Source organism: Cetorhinus maximus, chromosome 9 (genome assembly GCF_964194155.1).
Source record: "Cetorhinus maximus chromosome 9, sCetMax3.hap1.1, whole genome shotgun sequence".
NCBI lineage: Eukaryota > Metazoa > Chordata > Chondrichthyes > Lamniformes > Cetorhinidae > Cetorhinus > Cetorhinus maximus.
The window spans coordinates 20,763,048-20,785,955 of record NC_135887.1 but is presented as its reverse complement, the minus strand read 5'-3'; the positions used below and the strand labels follow the sequence as shown (position 1 = coordinate 20,785,955).

At 38.8% G+C, this 22,908-nt stretch overlaps 1 protein-coding gene across 2 annotated transcripts in view; it reads right to left on the bottom strand.

Annotated features, from left to right (window-relative positions):
* med13a (mediator complex subunit 13a) overlaps nt 1-8,703 on the bottom strand; it is a 191,958-nt gene extending 183,255 nt beyond the window's left edge. For both annotated transcript variants that reach the window (XM_078548226.1, XM_078548227.1), the window contains exon 1: nt 8,482-8,703. In XM_078548226.1, coding sequence (XP_078404352.1) covers nt 8,482-8,556 — 75 coding nt within the window. In that variant the 5' untranslated portion in view covers nt 8,557-8,703. The remainder of the gene's footprint in view (nt 1-8,481) is intronic.
* Nucleotides 8,704-22,908: the final 14,205 nt, after the last annotated feature.

The following is a 22,908-nucleotide window of genomic DNA, read 5'->3' as shown; positions in this document are numbered from 1 at the left end:
GTAAAGCAAATTCACAGAAGGTGCTCCCGTCTCTCACTTCCTACCCCGGCCAGCTGCTGTTCTAGCATATCTGCTCACATTTATTGTTGGAGAAGTCCTATTCAAAAGACCACCTTAGGCCCTCCAGTAAAGATTTTATCGAAGTACTGGAGACCTCCAGCAAAAGAAATACAATTAGTCAGTTCTCAGTCCCTTATCTCAACTGAAATATAGAAATTGATAACTATTGCACACAGACAATTCATTTGGACCACACAAATCATACAAAAAACAGAATTTCACCACAAAAATGATCACCATTAAAAATTACAAAAAAGTGATTAATGCAACTTAGCCTGAAAGGTAGAAAGTTATGAGTTTGCCTCAAACTTGGATTTCCTCCCAGAATCTCACTCACATGGCTTGTACACCATGTGATTCCAACATTTAAAGGCTTCCATGATGTTTCAACTATGCAAAAGCAATTTAAATTGAAACGAAAATAGTGCTTGAGAAATTCTCCCCACATCAACAGTTCTGGGATTCATCACTCATCTAGATGCAGAAACAAATGCTGGCAAACCCATCCACAGCAAGTTCGTTGCCCCATTTACACAGTATCCTCTAATCTGTACAAACTTATTCTCACTTCATGGATATTTGTGACTTCAATCAATCACTCTCCCCTCACCATGAACTGGTTACAGCAAGTCCCAAGAAAAAGCCACCTGCCTCATGCACAATCTATTCTCCAACATTCTCCCTTCAAGTACCATACACTAAAAGGGGTGACCATACTGTCTTGTTAATCTTGCTCGAGGCCTGGCTCATCTTCATTCACATTCACCCTGTTGCGAGGTTCTTTAAAAGGTCATTCTTTGTCTATCATTGATATTTCCGATCAGCATTATGTGTCCAAGAAATTCCAACTGTCTCTTCCTGACCTTGGTCAGCAGTTCTATTGGTCTCAGATTTTACTAGCACCTTGTCATTGGTAGTGTGACTTGTCCAAGATATCTTCATTATTCACCTCAAAAACCACAACTATGCACAGCATTAACTCAATCACACTGCCCCTTTCAGGGGAGGGCTGTTGTTCCTGAAATAATATTTCACACAAACTTAAAATTTGGATAGTGCAGTAAGTGGCCCCATAACGCTCTGTGTCACAGTTGTTCAATGCCTGCAATGCCTTGCAGCACAAGTTCAAGATCTCAGCCCTTTACTAATCAGCACCCTAATGGGAAGCAAAAGAAACAAATACAAGAGAGTATACCATGTCATATTCATTTACAAGAGAGTGTACCATGTCATACTCATTTACTAACAGCCACCTTATTAAAATGATAATTCTCAAAAGGCATCAATGCAGGTCACCTACCTGCACCTTTGGCTAGTAAATGACATGGTAAAATAGGGCAAGAGTTTTTTCAAAATTCTAACCTAATGCAAACCCCCATGGAATTCTAAGAGATTTAAATTTCCAGTTTAAATTGAAGTCAATTTAGATATGCAATATATTGAATGATTAATGTTGCCAACAGTATAAAGTACAAATACAATACAGGTAGTTCTATAGCATATTACACTGTCTAACGACAAAATAGCCAAACCTGTACTAGTTTTTGAGTTATTTTAATACAAAGCTTATTCAAACTATCACAGAAAAAGAGAGACAACAGGCAACCATAGCAAAACCTTTTAAAGCAAATAGAATTTGAAACAAAATAATAATTAACCAATTCAAATTTCCAAACCTTCCCCACTTTGAAAAATGCTCAACCCACATTGGCGGCCAAACCTCACCTAATCTCTCCTTCCTGTGGCTCAGCATCCATTTTTTTTCCTGATCAAGCCTCAGTGCAACACTTCAGGGCATTTTCAAAGTGAAGGGTGCTATATAAATGGAAGTAGATTGTGCATAAAGGGACAATGCAGGCACAGTACCTCAAATCCGGCACCCTCTGAATTGAGACTGTGCCAGATTTCAGGTCAGGCGGTTCGGGCCATGAGCAGTTTGTGTGAAGGCGGGTCAGGTCAAGGGCAGTTTGAAGCGCAGAATAGAGCAGCACCCAAAAGCCATTAAATAATCTGGAGCCACACTTCGCCAATGCAGTGCCTAGCACAATCGCGCATCCAGTTTTCAGACACTGCTGGTTTTCAGCTATCCAGATTTGAAGTGCTCTACCTGTACATAAACTTTTAATTTTACCCTCCTAAATAAATAGGTCTTGTGTATTATTTGTTCATTTGAAAAATGTAACTTACATGAAGGAGGGAAAGAAAGTATTTTCAGTGCAGGGTATTTTAGTCTACAACCAGCATCCTCTGCACAGACATGAACTGTTGATATTTTAGGTCACAAATATGCAAGCATTCTAGTGGAACCAGAAACAAAGAAAGTGAAAGATACAAGCATTAGGGAAAACAAGTGGCGCTGCCACTGAAACGACAGCACTACACTCCTGCAAAATCTCATATTCCTACGCCAATCAAATGGTGTTATTCAGCCATTCCCACAGGGAGGTACAGCACAGTGGAGCAAGAGACACATTTAAGTTTTATTTTTGTGAAAGACCAAAATTAGGGAAAAGGAAGACACATGTAACACAAGGGAAAAAACAACAACTCCCTTCTTTACTGGTGCCAAATTCATGCCATTTATCCCAAGCTCCAACATGCAATCTTTGCATCTACAAGTGATAGCAGAGATTGCCCCATCATTACTTTTTCTCTTCTTAAATTCTCAGAAACATAACACCGTGGTCACATTGAAGAAAATTGGCCAGTTAATTCTGGTCCATTGTTTTGGTGTTATGGTTTAGGGAAAATAAATGGCAATGCCACTGAAACAATGGCACTTCACTCCCGCAAGAATCTCATTCCTACCCCATTCAAACTGTTACTCAGCCATTCCCACAGGAACAGAGATTAAACCAATAGGAAAGAACATTATTTGGAAGGGAGTTGTATTTTCTGTTGCATGTCTCTTGCTATTCCTCTCCTTAAATCTTCTTCTTTCACAAAAATAAAACTTAAGTGTCTCTCCTGATCCAGTATTTGGTTTAATCTGCACCGTACTTACTTGTGGGAATGGCTGAGTAACACTATTTGAATGGGGTGAGAATGATATTCTTCACAGTGCCATCATTGATTCAGTGAGAACTAGTTAACCTCCAAAACACCTTACATCGTTCAAAACTAATTTTTGTCCTACAAAAATTCCATTCAAAGCCATTAAGAACTTCCTTGCCATTATTTAAATTACACACACACTCAGAACAGCACCCATCTTGCATTCATGTGACAATTTACAGCCAGCTCACTTCAAAACTATTCCCATATACACTGGAATCACAGAACTATGGATCACAGGTGACTCGGTCACATCAAAACAATCTGAATAGTTCTCATGATGGTCAATGGATAAATCTAGCTACAACACAAGTTGGCCTGCAGTACAGGTGTAGAATACAGGATACATCTGCCATTTCTGAACGCAATCCACAGCGTAAATGCCAGAGACTAAAAAGAAACAAATCCCAACTGCCTTGGGTTCAACATCCCACTCCAGGACTTGAGCACATAATCTAAGCTGACATTCCAGTGCAATGCTGAACAAATACTGTGTTGTTGGAGCTGCTATCTTTCACATGAGACATTGAACTGAGGTCGTCCTGTCTGCCTGTTCAGGTAGATGCAAAATGTCCTGTTGCACTGTTGGAAAGGGGATGAAAAGAGGGCCCTCATGTTCTAATCAACATTTAGCTTCCAAGCAACAAAAATAGATCAACTGTTCATTCACTTTAATGCCAATCATGGGAGCTGCTGCCACATTTACCTACAAAACAGCAATTACACTTCAAAGGTAATTCAGTGACTGTGTTATGGTTTGAGGTATGTGTGCAAGTTTGCTCTTTAAGCCCATGATAAGGCTGCCAATTTCAGTAATGGTAAACACAGGGGGCAGTTCCCCCATTCTTTGGGTCTCCATTGTAGATCAGCTCAGAAATTGAGTGCAAAAACATGAAATATGGCACACAAGGATCTCTCTCAACTGGATTTAATATTTAAGTTCAAAGTAAAGCATTTATATACAGATTAGATCCTTGCCCTGTGCCAAGTCAATACAGCAGAGGTGTTAAAATTGGTCTTAGTGCCTCCAAATGGAAAAAAAACATTACAGCAACACCAACCGTTATAAGAAGTGCTTATGTTGACAAGGTCAGTCCATATTACTATTTATTGTTCACTTATGAATTTTAGCAGTGAATAATGTACAGGAGTTGCTAATAACTTTATACCCAAATCCCAGCAGATTCAAGAAAGTGAAGCAAATGATATCAGAATTTAAGATCAAAGTACATTATATTGTAAGCTTTCCTAATGAGTCAATAGGTAACTAGACTATATCCATCAAGTAATCTCTAATAGAGAGCACTACAATTGGCCTCAGGTTTCAGAATTTGAAGGAGGAGAAAACTGGGAGAAATAGCAAGGGTTCCCATTGTGGATTATTATTCAATGACCTTGAAGCATACTCAAGCACATCAGCAAAGGATAGGATTAGATATAGCTTCTACTATAGAAGCCAACCTCAAGATCAAGGAAAGAATCATATGCAGTCAATCCCACAGAGCAACAACAAAGGCTAGACTCAAATGTAATCTTATCTTCCAAATTTTGTATTTCATCAGTATCATTTTTTTTTAAAAAGCAGAAAAGAAAGTTATGGAGGGGATGAACTTTTAAAACATCTAATTTTTTTAAAGCTAGAACAGAGGCCAGCAGATTGGATCTTTTCACTATTAAGATACTCTGATGACATCACTATTGGGCAGTAGTCCCAGGGATCTCAGAGTGGCTCCATTAAAATCAATGGCTGGGGGTGGGGGGAACAAAAGAGGTAGCTCACAATCTTGGACCGGCTAGAGAGAGAGCCAAGGCAGTGCTGCCAACCTCAGGAACCCAAGTCACTGGTTGGATATGCACCCAGCTAGTAGCTAGGTTTCCTGGACATGGCAAATTCCAGATCAACTCCCAGGTCTGAAATCAATTGTTTTCAATGGAGCCACTCCAGGATATTTTGTTAGTGACATCATAGAGCAACCCAACCGCAAAATCAGATCTGGCAAGCCTCTGGCCAGAAAGTATGTGTATGTACGGATTTATTTATAGCAAGCTGTATTTCCACCCCCCACCCCCACCCCAACTTTAAGAACAGCACAGCAAAATAGTGAAGCATGATGGTCTTGACAGCTTTCGTTCCAGAATTCAGACGCAAGCTGCTACTACTGGAAGAGATCAATTACTTAAAGATTACTGAAACAGAACAGTGTACAATATAGAACAGCCTGGTAGAACAGAGTACAAGCACTAATCTCTGCTAAGACGCAACTCCTCTTACGGCCTATTAGACAAAGTCACTGCCTCAATGTGCTAAGCGATGCAGATCAAAACATTCAATTCTTAGTCTGTGTTGACATCAGCCAGACCAGCAAAGACACTGCTAAAAATTGGATTCAGTGATCCTGGACTAGGAAGGGGGAGAAAAACAAGAGTTGTGCTTCACACTCGATTGCAAACCATCAAACCTCAGTGTTAGCTATGGCTCAGTTCGTAGCACAGAAGGCTGAGAGAGTTTAAGTCCTACTCCAGGACTTGAAAAGAAATATCAAGGATGACACTCCAATGAGAGTGTGCTGCAATGTTGAAACTGTTATCTTTCAGATGCGATGTTAAACCAATGCCCAATCAGCCCCCTCAGGTGGACAAAAAGAGATTCCACAGCCACTATATGAGGGACAGCAAGGATGGGGGCTGGGGGGGGTGAGCACGAGTGTTATCCCAGGTGCCCTGCCCAATATTTATCCCTCAACTAAGATTACACAAACAGATTATCCAGTCATTATCACAATACTGGTTGAGAGAGTTTGCCGCGTGCAAATTGGCTGCCATGTTTCTTACACTACAACACTATAATCAAAAGCAGTTGAGCTGTAAACGGCTTAGAGACACCAAATGGTCGTGAAAGGCAATATACAAATGCAAGTCCTTTTCTTTCTTACTGAAAAAAGTGTTTGCCAGTAAATATAGAGTTGGGCTTGGCTGTGATGCCAACCCTTCCACTACACCCCCTGTCTCACCTCGCCAACCAGATGAATCAGCTACTAGTGTTCACTGCCTACATGTAACAAAATGGATGATGTAACAAAGGTAAGTGAACATCCATAAAGCCAAATTCCAGTAACAGTCAGGACAATACAGGACAGAAAGAAGCCATTTGGCCCATTGAGTCTGTGCTGACAGTGCCATTAGGAATAGGAAATTAACAAAGGGGAGGGAAATGACATAGCTTGTTACTTAAAGAAGTTCAGGCTATACCACTCACCACAAAACCATAAACTTTGAACACAAGCCTGCTCTGGACATCTATTCTAGATCAAGTAAATTATATCGACACTTAGCTTGGAGACATTGTTTCCCTAACAGTGGATCTTCAAAATATTATTCATCAATTTAGTCAGGACTTTGTGGCAAACCAATCAGGAAATAAAAACAAAAGCACCCACATCCCAACCATAAAATCACAGGTTCAAGTGTCATTTTAACAGTTTACCTGAAACAACTTCTATGTTATGTTCTTCTAGGTATAAACTAAACTAACAAAACATTGTCATTTTTTTTGGGACAGGGCAGAAGAGAAAAGGAGTAAGAACTTATTTTGTTCTGACTCCATTTCATCAGTTCTCCTGCCAGACACCAACTAAAACTACAGCAGTCATGAAGTCTGCAGCTCAGATTATTCGTTATCTCAGCTAAAGGAGGAGGAGTCACAGCAATAAATTCCTCGAGGATTTGAGGGGGGGGGGGGGAAGAGAGAGAGAGAGAGAGAGAGGGGGCAAGAAAGAATGTCAGTGGGATCATTTTAAAATTAAAAGCCCAATTCTACTTTTATAGCTCAAAATCCATACAGGTCAGTTTCCACCACTGCACTTGTTTCTTGCAATCCAAAATAAGACTAAGTCAATTTTATTTTCCATATTCTATTTGCAAATTTTTCAAAAAGCTCATCCACATTTTCCACTAAAAAGCTGAACAGCAGCAACACATTCAACTGTAATGAGCGTAACTGTAATTTTTAGAAGACAGCTGGACAGCCATACTAAGAATTTTAAGTTCAAAAAAAACTTTTTAAAAAAAAAGATGTTCCAGATCATTTAAAGACTCCCATATGACCAAAAAGGAAACACTGGCTCTGAAACTTTCCATTTCGCCACCCCTTCCCATATATCCAATGTTAATAAAATCAAACACGATATGAACAAGTTTTGTCAGCTCGGAGGAATGCACTGGCCAAATTTGTTCCGATAGCAATCAACAGGCTTGCTGTAGAAATAACACAATTTTCTTAAAAACTGTTTATCTGCTGCCTTGCTCAAGACAAAGGGCCTGAAACACATACTCTCCACCCAATACATTTAGAAATACAATCCATGTAAAGTGACCTTTGACAACTTCCCTTCACTTTGTAAATTAAGAAAGATTTTCCATTCCACGGGGTGGGGGGGCGGGCGGGCGGGGGGGGAGAAAGTTACACACCCAAAAAACAAACTCTCCGACGTTACATTAAAACTTTTGGAGGTACTTAAAATTTCTCTCTCCTCAGCCGATTGGAGTTCTCATTCTGAAACTGGTCGCTTTTTTTTTTGCTTTTGCTCTAAAGTTTGAAAACACATTTCCCTTTTACGACGCAGTTACTCTCTCAGTCTCCGGGGGTTGGTGGGGGGGGGGTGAAGCAAAGATAGACTACATTCTAAATGTAACCCTTCATTATAATCAATTATATATTTTTTAAAACTTAAAAACGTCAGAGATAAAATGACAGCCTTGGAGCCTATCGTAGTTTTGATGTTTTAAAAACATTTCGGCCCCCCAACCCCCCCCCCCCCCCCTCCGCACCCGCAGTTTCGTTTGTTAAAATGCTGTTTCGACTTTGACTGGAAAATGGCAACGAAAGTGACCAGTTTAAAAATATCATATGAATATGTCTGTTTTGTAGATATATTATAAAAGGCTATCTTCGGTGCAAATTCTTACATGCCAAGAAAAAAGGCAAAGTAGCCTTTTTTTGAGGGCAAGTTAAGAGTTTATACATTTGGCCCAATACACGGGTTTTTTTTTTAAAACAAAATACAGATTTTCACCTTAAGACATTTACAAATGTGTGCAAGTTGTACATTTAATGAAATATTAACAGCATTGAAAAGGAAAAAAAAGTGATTGCTTTTTTAAAAAGTGGACTGTTTATGAAGTTCTTTCTAAAGAGAGAAATTGAAGTTATTTGGACACAGTCTGCTTTAGAAATATATTAAAGTGAGAGATTATTAGGTATTTTTAAACACCCCCCCACCCCCCTCCCTCACTATCTCTCTCCACTACGCCTGAGTAAAAAGGCCGCGGTTTGAAAATGGCTGCGCGACGGCCGCTTCAATCACTCACCAGAGAGAAGAGATTGGAATAGCAATCCTCCAAACTCGCCCCGTTCGCCACCCAGCAGCCGGACGAACTCATCATCACGATCCCTGCATCGTCGACGAAGATTTAACACGCACTTCGAAAGAAAAAGATATATGCAAACACAGAAAGAAAAATAAAAGTCCTCCCCTCAGGAAATTTTCCTCAAATATTTTTCCACATGAAAACTGAGGTGTTTTTATTTAGTTGTTCCTTTGGTTGCTTTTCTTCTTTTTTTCCCCTCTCTCCCTCCTCAGAGAGAGGAACGAGATGAAGGCATCGGTCTCCTCGTTTCCTTCCTTCCCTCCCTCCCACCCCCCCTGGTTTACTCGCCTCTCGTTCGGCGACTCAGGTTTGTGTTCAGTCCCTGTCCTTTAATGGGAGCCTCAGTCCCAGACTTAATGGCGGAGGGACCGTCACGTGACGCGGTCGACGGCCGCGTTCCGACCCCCGCCCGGCCGCGGCCACTAGGGGCGCGTTGGAGCGCAGCGCAAACACACGCACCTCCCAGCCGCGGCCACGAGGGGCGCCGGTGGAGCGCAGTCCAAACACCTCCCAGCTGCGGCCACCAGGGGTGAGCGAATGCAGCCCAAATCTCTCTCTCTCTAGCCAAGGTATAAGTGCTTATTTTTAATTTTTTTTTTAAAAAGTCTTTAATTTACAGTCCCCTATTTTAGTATAAAATGTCTAAATTTGATTCTTTCTCCCCTTCCCATTTTCAAAGTCTTTTCTCTTAAGAACTCAAATTTAGCCACATAGCAATCTCACACTCCAGATAAATCCACTGTGTGAAGTGCTTTGAAATGTTTCCAGAAGCGATAATGCCATGTGTAAACACAGAAAAATCTTTCTAACTTGGGAGCTGCCAACATTAGGAATATGTTGAGAGAAACAACATTTATTACAAATTGCAGAACTATTAAACAAGATGAGGCTATATTTAAACAAAAAGATATTTCACAGACTAGGAGTTATACATTAGATCAGTAATTATTAATGCCTTTATAATAAATGTTTTAAGCAACCCAATTTTGAGTTACTCCAAGAAATTAGTCACATTGCATCCTGCCACTTTTGGTAATTTGCCAATATTTTCTCCATTGACAGTGCCATTTTTCTAACTTTTTGCAATTCACACCATAATTCTTCCCTTTTAAAATGTACTTCAGGAAGCAATTCTTTAATTTAAAATTGTTCTTTGTAGAAGGGAAGGAAGAGAAGAACTTTGCCATTTGTCACAATGACATACTATCTGTGACATGTAAACATGGTATGCATTTGTAAACTAGTCCTTTAATGACACTGCTTCAAAGTATTTGTAAACAATGAGGAAAAGGTTGTGTGGCAAAGATCTCATGCAAACATTGACACACTGCATGGAACTCCTTGCAATTTCTTGCAAATTCGGACAAGCTCCAATGAAACTCCTATTCCAACAACCAAAGGAAAATAGTGTACAGAGAACATTATTTGCTATAGAAATAATATTGCAATTCAACCAATACAGAAAAAGCATGTAGAAGCAGAATTCTTGAGATATTGCAGTCCTCATGGGCTACAATATGCCTGGCCTCAACCCAACAGAAATCTGATGAGTTCACATCCCCTCGGGTCTACAGGCCTAGTCAGAAAGTCTACACTTTAAATTCAGTCAACAGTTTGTTACTGTTTGCAATTTACAAAGAATTTTACAAAAAAAACTACTTTTTGTGATGCCAGCTGAACATCAGTCTAGATAATAATCTAAATGAAAACTAAAACTTCATAAGGACATAGGGCACAAAAGAAATTGAATGCCATAACAGAGATTTTATTTGCAGCTATGGTTGACCATATACTATATATATATATCTTTTATGGGTGGGAAACTTGAAATATACATGTTAAAAGATTGCACAGATATCCTTCCTTTCCAGCCATTGTCCCATCATAAATTATAGGTAGGGAACTAAACACTTAAAAGGAGAGTTAAATTTAGATTACTGGGAAGAGAGAAAAGGGAAAAACCTCATTTAAATTTGCACTAAATTTTTTAAAAATTCATACAGCTATCAAAAGTGGTTAGTGGTGGCAAAATAATGCAATAGAGGGTTTTTTTAAACTTTAAACAAATAGAATTAATTTTTCAAATCACAGCAGAAGTTCTCATTACTACAAAAGCTGATAGTAGCAACAGTTGTACTGATTAATTTATAACACTAGTAAGCTAATTGGTTTCCTTCTATTTACAATGACAAGGGTGCTACACTAAATTAGAAGTGCAAAGAGTATTCCAAGAGAAGTTGGCTAATTACTGTATGGACCTTTAAGAATGACGTGCATCATCTCGAGCAAAATTATGCTCAAAATATATAATAAACTAATCTCAGCTGGGGTGGCAATGGGAATGCTACAATTGATTTCAGAGCCCCTGGGCCTAGGGAGAAGAATAAACACGATTGCTGCTCCTTATTATCCAGTAATTGCTGCTGAGCAACAGAAAAAAACAGGATCAGCTGTGGGTTTTCCTCCATAATGAAATAATCCGGTGACAACCATTGCCCATGTTCAGTTTAAGTAACTAAGGTTGAGGAGAAGGGAAGTAGATATAATCGGTGAGAAAAAAATATCTAAAAGTTGCAATTTGCCTCAAGGATCCTCACAGATGGATATCATTCTTTACATTACTTCAGATAGGATATGGTCCATTCAATTTCAAAGAGGAACTTAAAATCAAGAAGTAGATTTTAGAAATCTGGTCGAACAATTCCCCTCCAACAAATGTAAACCAATAGCATGGAAAACCTAAATACAGGAATAATGGAAGCTCTGCTTACCCACAATCCCCAACATTCAGAAAGCCCTCTATAGCAGAATTGAAAGGAAACTGTCTTAAAGGAATGACATAAAATTGTAAACCCAGTGGAGACAAAGATGGATATATTAAATGGGAGATGGTGGCAGAGTGGTAATGTCACTGAACTAGTAATCCAGATGCCCAGGCTAATACTCTTGGGACATGGGCTCAAATCCTACCAAGGCAGTTGATGGAATGTGTATTAAATTAATGAATCTGGAATTGAAAGCTAGCCTCAGTAATGGTGACCATGACAACTATCATAGATTGTCGTAAAAACCCATCCGGTTCACTAATGTCCTTTAGGGAAGGAAATCCAACATAATTATCCTGCATGGCCAACATGAGACTCCAGACCCACAGCAATCTTAACTGCGCTCTGAAATGGCCTAGCAAGTCACTTAGTGCAAGGGAAATTAGGGATGGGCTACAAATGCTCACCATGTCTGGGATGCCCACATCCCGTGAAAGAATTTTTTAAAAATCTTGTGAAAAATTAAAACAATTAATGCTTTGCCGATGTGTCCTGCAGTGAGCTTGCAATTTTGAATTCAGAGAGAAAGTGGTGCAAATTCGCTCTGGAGCAGTTTGGAATAGTGAACTCCTGTCAATGTGACAGATAGATATTAAGGGTACAGTCAAGATTGCTCAAGGATTTGTTTTTGTTCCTACCAAAGAACTAGAACCACAATCATTTTAAACTGGACAACCTATGCTGTCTACAAGTTTCTTAATTGAAAATTGGACACAAAGTCATTTTATCCCTAAATAAGAATTTTTTTCCCATTTGCTTCTATTTTTAAATGATATGGAGGCATAGGAATGGTTAAGGTTTTCAAAAAGAAAAATCAGCAGGAAATTATCCTGCACATCCCCCACACTCCACCTCCATCCACCAATTGCAACATCTAAAACTAAAGGTTTACAATCCATGAAGCTTCCAATACTTTTTGGTCTTGTGGGCATGCACTTAGATGATTCACACTTGCACATGTTAGAAGCAATATGACGGCATAAAATTTTTAGTTTAAAAGACACTTGGAATGGATATCAGAAATTGGAGCTAGATACATGGATGCGGCTGGCATTTAGTAAATGGAAAAGGTAGTTAGAATGTTTACTAGACTGACTCCAGTTTTATTTAGCCTAGTCAAAAATGGTACTTGCTTGAAGCCTTGCAGTACAAAGTCATTAAAATTAGCACCAATTTGGCATATACAATCAAGTTCCACACTGATTGCAAAACAGAGATCAGATATTAACCAATACAACTTCTGTGACACCCCAGATAAGGCATTGCATTCATATTTCTGAATGTCTGCCCACTTATCTGTTATCAGTGGTTCTGTTCTTTTGGCTTTCCCAAAATCCTTGGATTGAAACTGGAGGATACAGTAAATGTTCAGAAGAGAATTCTTTGCATTTTACCATAAAAAGTAAAGAATATCAACAGCTCTCAATCAAAATTTGCAGCTTTAGTACAGAAGTTGGTGTTGCAATCTCTCTTTATCCACACTCTATTCAAAACCTTCTCTCTAACCCTTCATCTCTTGTAGGCATACACCTGTAACATTCCAGTATACACCTGGAACATTCCAAAACAATGCCCAAATAGCTATTCTTTGTTCGTGAGCAAGTGTCAGCAGCCACTTCAGATTCACAAGTGATCTCAATTCAAACCTCACTTGATCACATCTTCAAACAGGTGCTGCCAGGTGGTAAACAGAACACTAGCAAGTTTCTCTCTCCCTAGCACAAGGATTCCCACTTATACCTCCTCGTTTGTCTTTAGGAAATTAACTACTGCAATTTTGCTCCAAGTTTTGCCTCCTGTTCATTTTCTCTTCTTAGCTCCAACTACATATCATTTCCCTGTTGACTGGCAGTCAACCTGCCCTAATGTCACTCCATAAACATTGTGGCCAATGATGTTCCTGTTCCCCTTTACACAAATAAGAAACTTGTGGGAAACTTGTTCTCAGCCCAATAAAAAGTAGCTACTTCTTTGTAAGTTATTAGCATGTTTCTACTCCAGACCAACTGTTGTCACTTCTGTTTTGCCATTGCTGTCAAATGTCCATCCTACACCAGTTCTGATGAAGGACAGCAACACAAAGCCTTAACCCATCTTTCTTTCAATTGTTTTATATCAATTTAGGAACAGAAATACCAATAAACCATTCAGCTCCTAGAACCTGCTCATTCAATTGGAGCAATGGGGAAGAAAGTTCCAGATTTATGTTATCCTTTGTATGAAAAAAGTTCTTCCGCATTCCCTTCCTAAACGGCTAATTTTAAGTTGTCTTATTCTTGATTTCCCTGCATCAACCCTTTCCAATCCTTTAACATTGTAAACACCTTGATTAGATCACCCTTCAATTTTCTAAACATAAGGAAATACATTCCAAGTTGGTCTGATTTGATATTTCCAGCTTTTTCAATTTTTTCCCTCAAACTCATATACAATGAACTGAGGACAAAACAAAAATGATCTTTTGTATTTTTACCTGCAAAACATATGATGATGATGGATTCTCCTATCACTTTTACAGATAAGCATTCAGTAAGTTAAACTGTTTGATGTTGTCTCATGCAATGTTAGGCCAAGTCTCAATTTGCACAACTGATTTCAAATACCACATATGAAATCAGTCTTGGAGGAATGGATGGAGGTAATGGCTTTGCACCACACTCGCTTGTCTGAAGGCACTTGACCCTGTTCTCCTCAAATATTGCAATCGCTTGATGACAGAGACTTCTCTATTTGGGTCTATCCAAGGTTGTTTCTTCCACACGGATTAGGATCCAGCTTACAAACTGAGGTAGGCTTTCAGATTGTCTTTATACCTACGGTTCTGATGTCCTGTGGGGCGAGTTTCCATGCTCAGCTGGCTATAGAGTACTGCCTTTGGTATGTGGGAATCCGCCATGCAAACCACATGACCGACACAACAAAATGGATCTCTGATGAGCATGCTCTCAATGCTAAACATAACAGACCTGAATTGATGAACATTGGTTTTAAGGAGTAAAGTTTTAAGCAGGCTAAGTGTTTTAAAAGTACTTACCCATTGGAGCAACAAATTTATAAAGAAAACATTTTAAAACAGAAACATTGATTTTTAGTTTAGTAGTAACCAATTGCCCTTAAAGCACAGCATTCACAAATGAAGAGACCTAGTCCCAGAAGATGTAAAATATGATCTATTAACTCAAACAAATCTACATAAAAAATATATTTTTCTTTTAAAAAAAAGGGTCAATGCTTTTGCATGTGATTCAACAGCTGGATATAATTATTCCTAATATTGTTGCTTTACTGGCACTATTTAATTCAGGCCTCCTTCCATGAGTCAAGTCCTAGGGTTACATTATTTATTCAGATTCCATATCCCAACTGCTCGTAGATACATAGAAAAAAAAATTCAGGTCCACGAGACTGCTGTTAAGATAAGGAAACCAGATTTAACAGCACAACTGTCAGGAGCCAGCTCACAAGTCTGAATTAAATGGTTCCAATTTGAAAAGAAGTTTAAAACTGCTTAGAGACCCATTTCCAAAATGGCAATCCTGACAATCTTAAGGAGAGGTTGGATCAATGAGGCTAACTTTTTGAAAATAACCATAAATTTGAACATTGATTGTTCATGCAAGTCTGACTTTCAGATAATTGAAGAATTCTCCCTTCCCATCCCTCTAGTTGCCCCTCTCTCCAAAAGGCAGCAACACTCATCAGTTCCACTTATTCCCCAGTGGGGCATGCAATAACATTTAGCAGCAGTTTGATTTATAGCATGGAGCTCCTTTAAAGAGTATTAAAAGAGAAAATAAATAAAAATCAAAAATACAAGTTCTTTATGGGCTCATTTATTAAACAGTGTAAATGAGCAATACAAAGCAGAAAAGTCCCAAATCATTTCCGTTGTCTATGCAGAGTTATGACATTTTAGCTGGTTTAACGATGACAGATTTTTTTAGGGCTCCAGGAAAGTTGAGCAAAGAAGAAGCTTTCCATTCCTGATCACTACGAAATAATTTGCATTCATTTAGAGCCTTTCATGACTCATGGAGTACTTTTTGTTTGAAGCGTCATCAATGGTGTAATGTAGGGAATGTGGCAGCCAATTTTCTCTCTAAGCTCCCACAAATAGCAATTACCAGATTTTTTTTTTTATATATATATATAAATAAAAGAGATTGGTTGAGGGATGAATATTGGCCAGGAAACCAGCTAAAATTCTTCTGTTCTTCAGTGATGAGCATGGGATCTTTTACATCCACCTAAGACATCAAACAGGGCCTCAGTTTAATGTTTCATTGAAAAACAGCTCCACTGACAGGGCAATGTTTGATTAAAGCTGCACTGGGTGGCAGACTACATTGTTTGTGTAAGTCTCTGTGTAGGACTTGAATCCACAACCTTATGACCCAGAAGTGAGAGAGAGTACTAGCAATGTACCAAGATTAACCCATGTTATATATGTGAACATTTGGCAAGACCTGAATTGGTATTGACCAATATCTCCTATGGTAGCATCATCTGCTGATATTTGGGTCTGGATTTTCTAATTAGGGTCTAGATTTTCTAGTTAACATTGCTATAATGTCAGCAGTATTTTTTTTAAATAGATGAACACCTGTTGGAAAACCTAGGCCTAATATACCACAAGACAGCTGCCTCCTGTGGAATTTTACTAAATGTGATATTTTTCTGATTGGAGTGAAGTATTAAGTGGGGTCCCCAGGTGTTAGTATTAAGACCATTGCTTTTGCTATCTATAAATGAAATGGACTTGGGTGCAGGGCATACAATTTCAGAGTTTGCACATGATACAAAATTTGACAATATAGTATCTGTTAGCAAAATAGTAGTAGGTGTAAGAGATTGGTGAACAGGGCAGATGCAGTTTAATGCAGGTAAGTGTAAAGTAATGCACATTGGGATAAATAACAGAAGCAATACAATCTAAATGGCACAATTTTTAGAGGGTACAAGAGCAGAGGGAACTGGGGGTTCAGTCACAAATTATTGAAGGTGACAGAAGTTCTTAAGAGTTAAGGGATTTGTAAATTGCAGCATTGAATATCCTGATTCAGGATTTCATGTTAATTATATGTTAACTGTATTTAATTGTATGCAGGCAGTGGGCATGAACTAGGGATGCACTTGTCCCCCTATAAGTAGGCACAAATTGATATGATGGTTGTTGCGTTAGGAGGTGCATGCTTGCAATGAGCAACTCCATAAATATATGCATTTAACAGTGTGTAAAGATTGACTCCTGTTCTATCCTTCAGCTGGCTTTCTGGAATTGGGCAGTCATGCTAAACAGTATTCTGATGGAATACTGTACAAATCATTCTGGGCATCACACTTTAGGAAGGATATCAAAACCCTGTAGAGAGTACAGAGGACAATGCTAGGGATGAGGCAGTTCAATTATGTGGAAAAATTGGAGAAGACAGGATTGTTCTCCTTACATTAGAGAAAGTTAAAGGGCAGCTCAATTCAAAATTGAGGAGTTTTGATCAAGCAAATAGAGGGAAAAGATTTCCTCTGGTAAGGAAGTGGGTCAGTGATTATAGGTCTTAGATATAAAAATATTGTCAAAAAATCTTGTGGGGAAAATTTCTTCACACGGAGAATTAGGAAGTGGAACACATAATAACTTGCAAAAGGCAATTAGACAAGTACTAGAAGAGGACGAATTTGAAGGGCAATGTGGAAAAAGCTCATGTGGAACTAAAATTGGACAACTCATTCAACAACGCATCACAGATACAACAGCCCAAATGGACTCCTTCTGTGCTATGATTGGGTATTTTCAAGAGGAATGGGAAAAGATTTGAAAGTTGTCCACCTGTATGTTCCATTACATAAAAGACTTAAGCTTGCAAACAAGAGATTCTAACCATCTCTTGACATTCAACAACATTACCATCACCAAATCCCCCCACCACCAACATCTTGGGTGTTACCATTGACTGGAAACTTAACTGGACCAGCCATTAAATACGGTGGCTATAAGAGCAAACCAGAGGCTGGGAATTCTGCAGTGAGTAACTCACCTCCTGACTCCCCAAATCCTGTCCATCATCTATTCTACAAGACATAAGTCAGGAGTGTGATAAAATACTCTCTGCTTGCCTGGATGAGTTCAGCTTCAACAACACACATCTACCACCTTAAACATTTACTCCTTCCACCACCAGCACAGAGAGGCAGAAATGTATACTATCTACAAGATGCACTGTAGCAACTCACAAAGGCTTCTTCAATTTTGCAAACCTATACCACTAACACCTAGAAGAGTCAGCAGACGCATGGGAACACCACCACCTGCAAGCTCCACTCCAAGTCACATACCGTCCTGACTTGGAATGATATCACAGTCCCTTCACTGTCACCAAGTCAAAATCATGGAACTCTAACCTCATAGCACTGTGGCTCACCACCAACTTCATGAGCAATAAATGTTCACGACTCATGAATACATTAAAAAAAACTTTATGTTGTCAAATCTGTTGTACCTAATGATTTTACTGAGATGTTGTCTGATACAAGATTGTTTTAAATTTCTAGGCAAGACAGACTTCAAAATGATAACGCCAGTTACATTAAAATTAGAATTTACAGCACATAAACAGGTAATTTGCTCCAACATTGCCAGTATTGTCTCCATACGAGCCTCCTCCCACCCTCTTCGTCTAACCCCTTCAGCATAGCCTATTCCTTTCGCCTCGCTTGTTTATTTATCTTCCATTTAAATGTATGATATGTGCCTCAACTACTGGATTTTAGTGCTCACCTTATATTTACAAACTGCTGATTTGGTGTCTCCCCCGCCCCCGAAAAACCATACAAGGGAACATTTTCACTACATCTACCCTATCTAGAGAAAAAGACCCCAACTTGTTCAGCCTTTCCTGATGATTATAATTTCAGTTCTGAAACCATCCTAGTGAACCTTTTTTGCACCCTCTTCAGACCTTATATATCTATTTTGTAATATGGAGCTTATAACTGGGCATTGTACTAATTGTGGTTTAACCTAGGTTCTATACAAGTTTATAACTAAAAACCAAGAAATTGTGTCATTCTTCTAGAAATGAACCTCAGCAATTTATTTGCATTTTTTATGGCTTTGATACTTTTGATAAATGCAATAATTCAACCTGAAGATTCGGTAAATACTTATAACAAAATCCAGGTTCATCCTGAACAAAGTATTTCTCATATACCAACAAGCAGACATTTTATCAATTACATGCCTTAAAACAGTAGCTGGACCCAATTTACTGAAGACAAGCAAACCTTGCAATACATACCCTGTCAAGAGGAAAGGTAAGTGGTTTGTAGGACTGGATTCCAGTTGAGAGTTCAATAGTTAGGTAATTCTAATCTTGAATCAATATAAAATGCAAACCATATTATTCAATTGAATCGGGGCTGAGGGAGGATGGCAACTCAGGCAACACATGCTAGGTTACTGGCACTGAAGATAGCACAACTCATCTGTCAGATATTAAACTGGTAAACCCAGTGTGGTTTGAGTCATGTTGTCAGAAGTTGAATAGAAGTCTGCTGACAAGTAAACTTAGGGCCCCTTGTTTTTCATGGAATTACAGAACTAATAGTTTTGTGGCTTTATCAAAACAGCAAATGCTACCATTAGCCTGATTACAACCCTCACTAACAAGTTTCATTTGCAGCGTGACCTTGAAATGAACTTCATTAACACAAAGGAAAAAAATGCAAGATAACAGTACCTGTCCGCGAAGCTTTTTACTAGCTGTTTCCTTTGGTCACTGTTGCTTAGAGATAAGGATAACTGTTTGAGAGATTGATTCATTGTCTCGATTTATGCTTACGTTTAGGCAAATATGTAAATCATTTTATCCAGTTCTTTTTCTGTTTAAATTTATTGGAACATTAATCTAATTAGGTACACCATTATGGAAAACCAACTTGTTACACAGTCAGTGTGAAGGTGGATGTTATATTTTTTAATATTTTTGGGAAGATGGTAGTATTCTGTAAAGAGGTGAGTGCATGCACACACGTAAGACTGTTTGTGGGAGCAGAGATATGAAAGATAAAGGTGATAGATGCATGCATTTGTAATGAGAGGCTATAGTGAAGTTGAATGTACGAGTAAATAGGCTGGGTTTTTTTAATTTGCATTATGTGATAGATAAGGACTTTTCAGCTGTTAAATTTCAAAGCGAGTTTTGAAATGACAAAGGACTTTTACAACTTAAAGATGTCATAAGTAAACAAGGAATGGTCATTAAATTTTATTTTACCTGAAACTGGAGGCAATAGGAAAACATTAAAGATTTTTATATTTTGGAAAAATTTAGTTCAAAGAGGTGCTGGAGCAATGGAGTCTAAGCTCAAAGCAGAAAACAATATTTAAGGAAAGATGTTTAGTTGAGTTGGCTTGGCCATGTGGGGAGATGTCCTGGGACCAGCTCTGCGCTGAGAACAGTTGTGAATTTGAAGCAGCCGTCCAGTTTCAAGCCAGAAAAGTCTTTACTTTTTGAAAAGAGTTTGTTCATTTCCTTTTGAATTTCCACAGCAGAGTAGAAGAGAGTGAAAAGTCATGTGATATACTTTTTCTAAAGTGACAGCAGTTTTGGCTTGAGTAATATCACTGGATTTTTATGATTTAAAAAAAATCTATAAAGGGAGCTGTTGCCAAGTATCACAGTATCTTTACAGTACAGAAGGAGGCCATTCAGCCCATCGAGTCTGCACCGGCTCTCTGAAAGAGCATTCCACCTAGTCCCACTCCCCTGCCTTATCCCTGTAGCCTTGCACATTCTCTCTTTTCAGGTAGCAATCCAATTCCTTTTTGAAAACCTCGATCGAACCTGCATCCACCACCCTTTCAGGAAATTTCTTCCAGACTTCAACCACCCTCTGATAAGGGAGGTTGCCTTCCCTGATTCCCCTAAAGCTACAATTGTTCTCTTCATGTTCCACTTCCCAGAAGGTGGCTCTTCCTGAAGTCTGGATAGCCCTTTACAATTCAAACTTTTGAGTTTTACCTTCTGTAAAAATCCAACTCTGGTTGCAATAAAGTTAGGCAAACTGAAGGCCCCAGTAGGGAATTTTGCAGGGTTTTCTAGAATACAGCTTTGGGCCCAAGCAACTTGTAAGCTTTACAATTTCACTAAAAACTCGAATTTTATTTTTAAACATAGATATGTTTAAACTTTGACCTTTGATGGGCAAAGCTGATCCTTATTTGGACACGCTACATTCCTAATTGAAAACATCATTAAACGTTCTACATGTTGGGAACATATCTTGAATTGGCAGGCCATGCACCACAGTACTGTGGGGTGTCAGAAGCAGTTCAAGAGAAAATATTTCAGTTGTCATCTGGACTTTTAAAATTCCCCATCGTAGACTTCAGCACTACCATGCTTGCCTAACTTCATTGCAAACAGAGTTGGCTTTTTACAGAAAAACTCAAGTTTGAATTCTAAAAAAAACTATCCAAATTTCAGGAAGCCATTTCACCCCTGAGAGGTGAAACATGGAGGAAGGAGGACAACTGTAGCTTTAGGGGAAATCAGGGAAGGCAACTTCTTAGAAAAGACAAAGGCCTGTAAGTTTACTTTTGTTTTGACCAAGTGGGGTTTTGGGGGGAATGTTTTGTAAGTCTGTTTTAACCGTGTAATTTTAATCGTGTGTTTAAGTTTTTTTCTTCTTATTAATAAATCTTTTAATTTTAAAATCCTAAAAGTGTTACTGGGATTCTATGCTTCTCGGATTAGTAATTTTCCCCTCTTTTTCAAAGTACAGAAAAAAGTTATGATTGCTAAGACAAGTTCCCTTTTGGGATTTGCTTGCTCAGCAAATAACATCATCTGCAGTCATAACAACAGCAAGTTGCCATGATCCAGAATTCACTGTCTGAAAGGATGATGGAAGCAGACTTAATAATACTTTCAAAATGGCATTACAGATATCAATATGCTTGAAAAAAAATGAACAATTTGCAGAACTGTGGGGAAAGGGGAGATGGGACTAATTGGATAGCACTTTCAAAGAGGCACAATAGGCTGAATGACTCTGTGTTCTATGACTGGGTCAAAACCGCTTTGCAGTTTCATCTTTCCTCTCCTGCCCCTCCATTTTTTGTGGGCAGAAGCTAATTAGAACTTGTTAACAGGTCCTCTTTATTTAACCCCCAACAAGTGAGTTCTGAAAAAATCTGAAAGATTTCCTTTGTCTACGTAATTAATCATTTAAAGAAATGCAAGAGGAAATTTTTGGCATAAAAGTCTCTGGATTTGTAGTAATAACAAAGGATATATAATTTTAAAAAGTGAAAATTTAATGCAGATGGGGTAATATCCAGGGGAGCAAAATTAAAACACAATGGAAAGAATTTGTTTTAAAACTAGGAAAGAGAAAAGGCATAAACAGAGTTAAGAACATATGAGCATACAAATTAGGAGGAGTAGACCATTCAGCCCCTTAAGCCTGCTCCGCCATTAAGATCATGGCTGATCTGATTGTGGCCTCAAGTCCATTTTCCTCCCTACCCTTTAGATTCTTGGAAGTCAAAGAGTATATCTAATTCAGCCTTAAAAAATGTTCAATGACCCAGCCTCCACCACTCCCTGGGGAAGAGAGTTCCACAGACTCACAACCCTCAAAAAATGTCTCCTTATCTCCGTATGAAGTGGGAGACCCCTTATTTTTAAGGTAGGACCTAGTGGGTTTTTCCCATCTGTGCACTGACAGGACAATAAGACAAAAGTTTAATCTTGCACACAAAGAAAATCAGGGAACCCAAACTATTGCAACAAGAAAACAAACGTTGGAGAAGGGTAGCTGTGAAATTTTGTCCATGATTCCAACACAGAACTGCTCAGTCAGGGAGGTGTCAGGTTGGGGGTGGCTAGAGTGTGGCAAATATCCAAAGGAAGTCATTAGGAGGGCTCACCTCCTAAGGGATTGATTGTTGGCTGTACCTTTGTTTAAACGAGACAACCTCAGACCACAAGCTCATTTATGATATTATGATTACTGCTCCCCACATTTGAATGTGCTGAGAGCACTCAGGGCAGGGTGGATAAGGTTTATGGTAAAATATATTATGGAGCTTATAAGGAACTTTGCAAAAAAAAACAAACTGGTGCACTGGCTCCAAATACCAAGAGCAATTCTGCTCAAATTGGGACTCAGAACAAAACAGAGTGCACAGCAACACCAAAGCACTCATTGCTCAGAAGATGATCATCCAAAGCTTCAGGGCAACGAAGGCTGGCTAGTGGATCAGCCCCTCTAATATATGACTTAGGAATGACAGAAGCCAAGACCAGAAGGTGGTCAATTATCAAACCCCCAAGCCACAGAAAGGTAAGACTGGAAAGAATGGAAAATACTAGGGTCAAAGAACTTGGAGATTATATTCTTTGCCTGGTTGCCAAGATAGCAACTTGTCAAATATTTTTCAATATTTTCCAGGGTACAAAAATTGGATCCTACAGATTGTGGGTTCTGTAGAATGCAGACAAGAAAGGGACAATAATTGTGTAGCAATTTTTTTTAA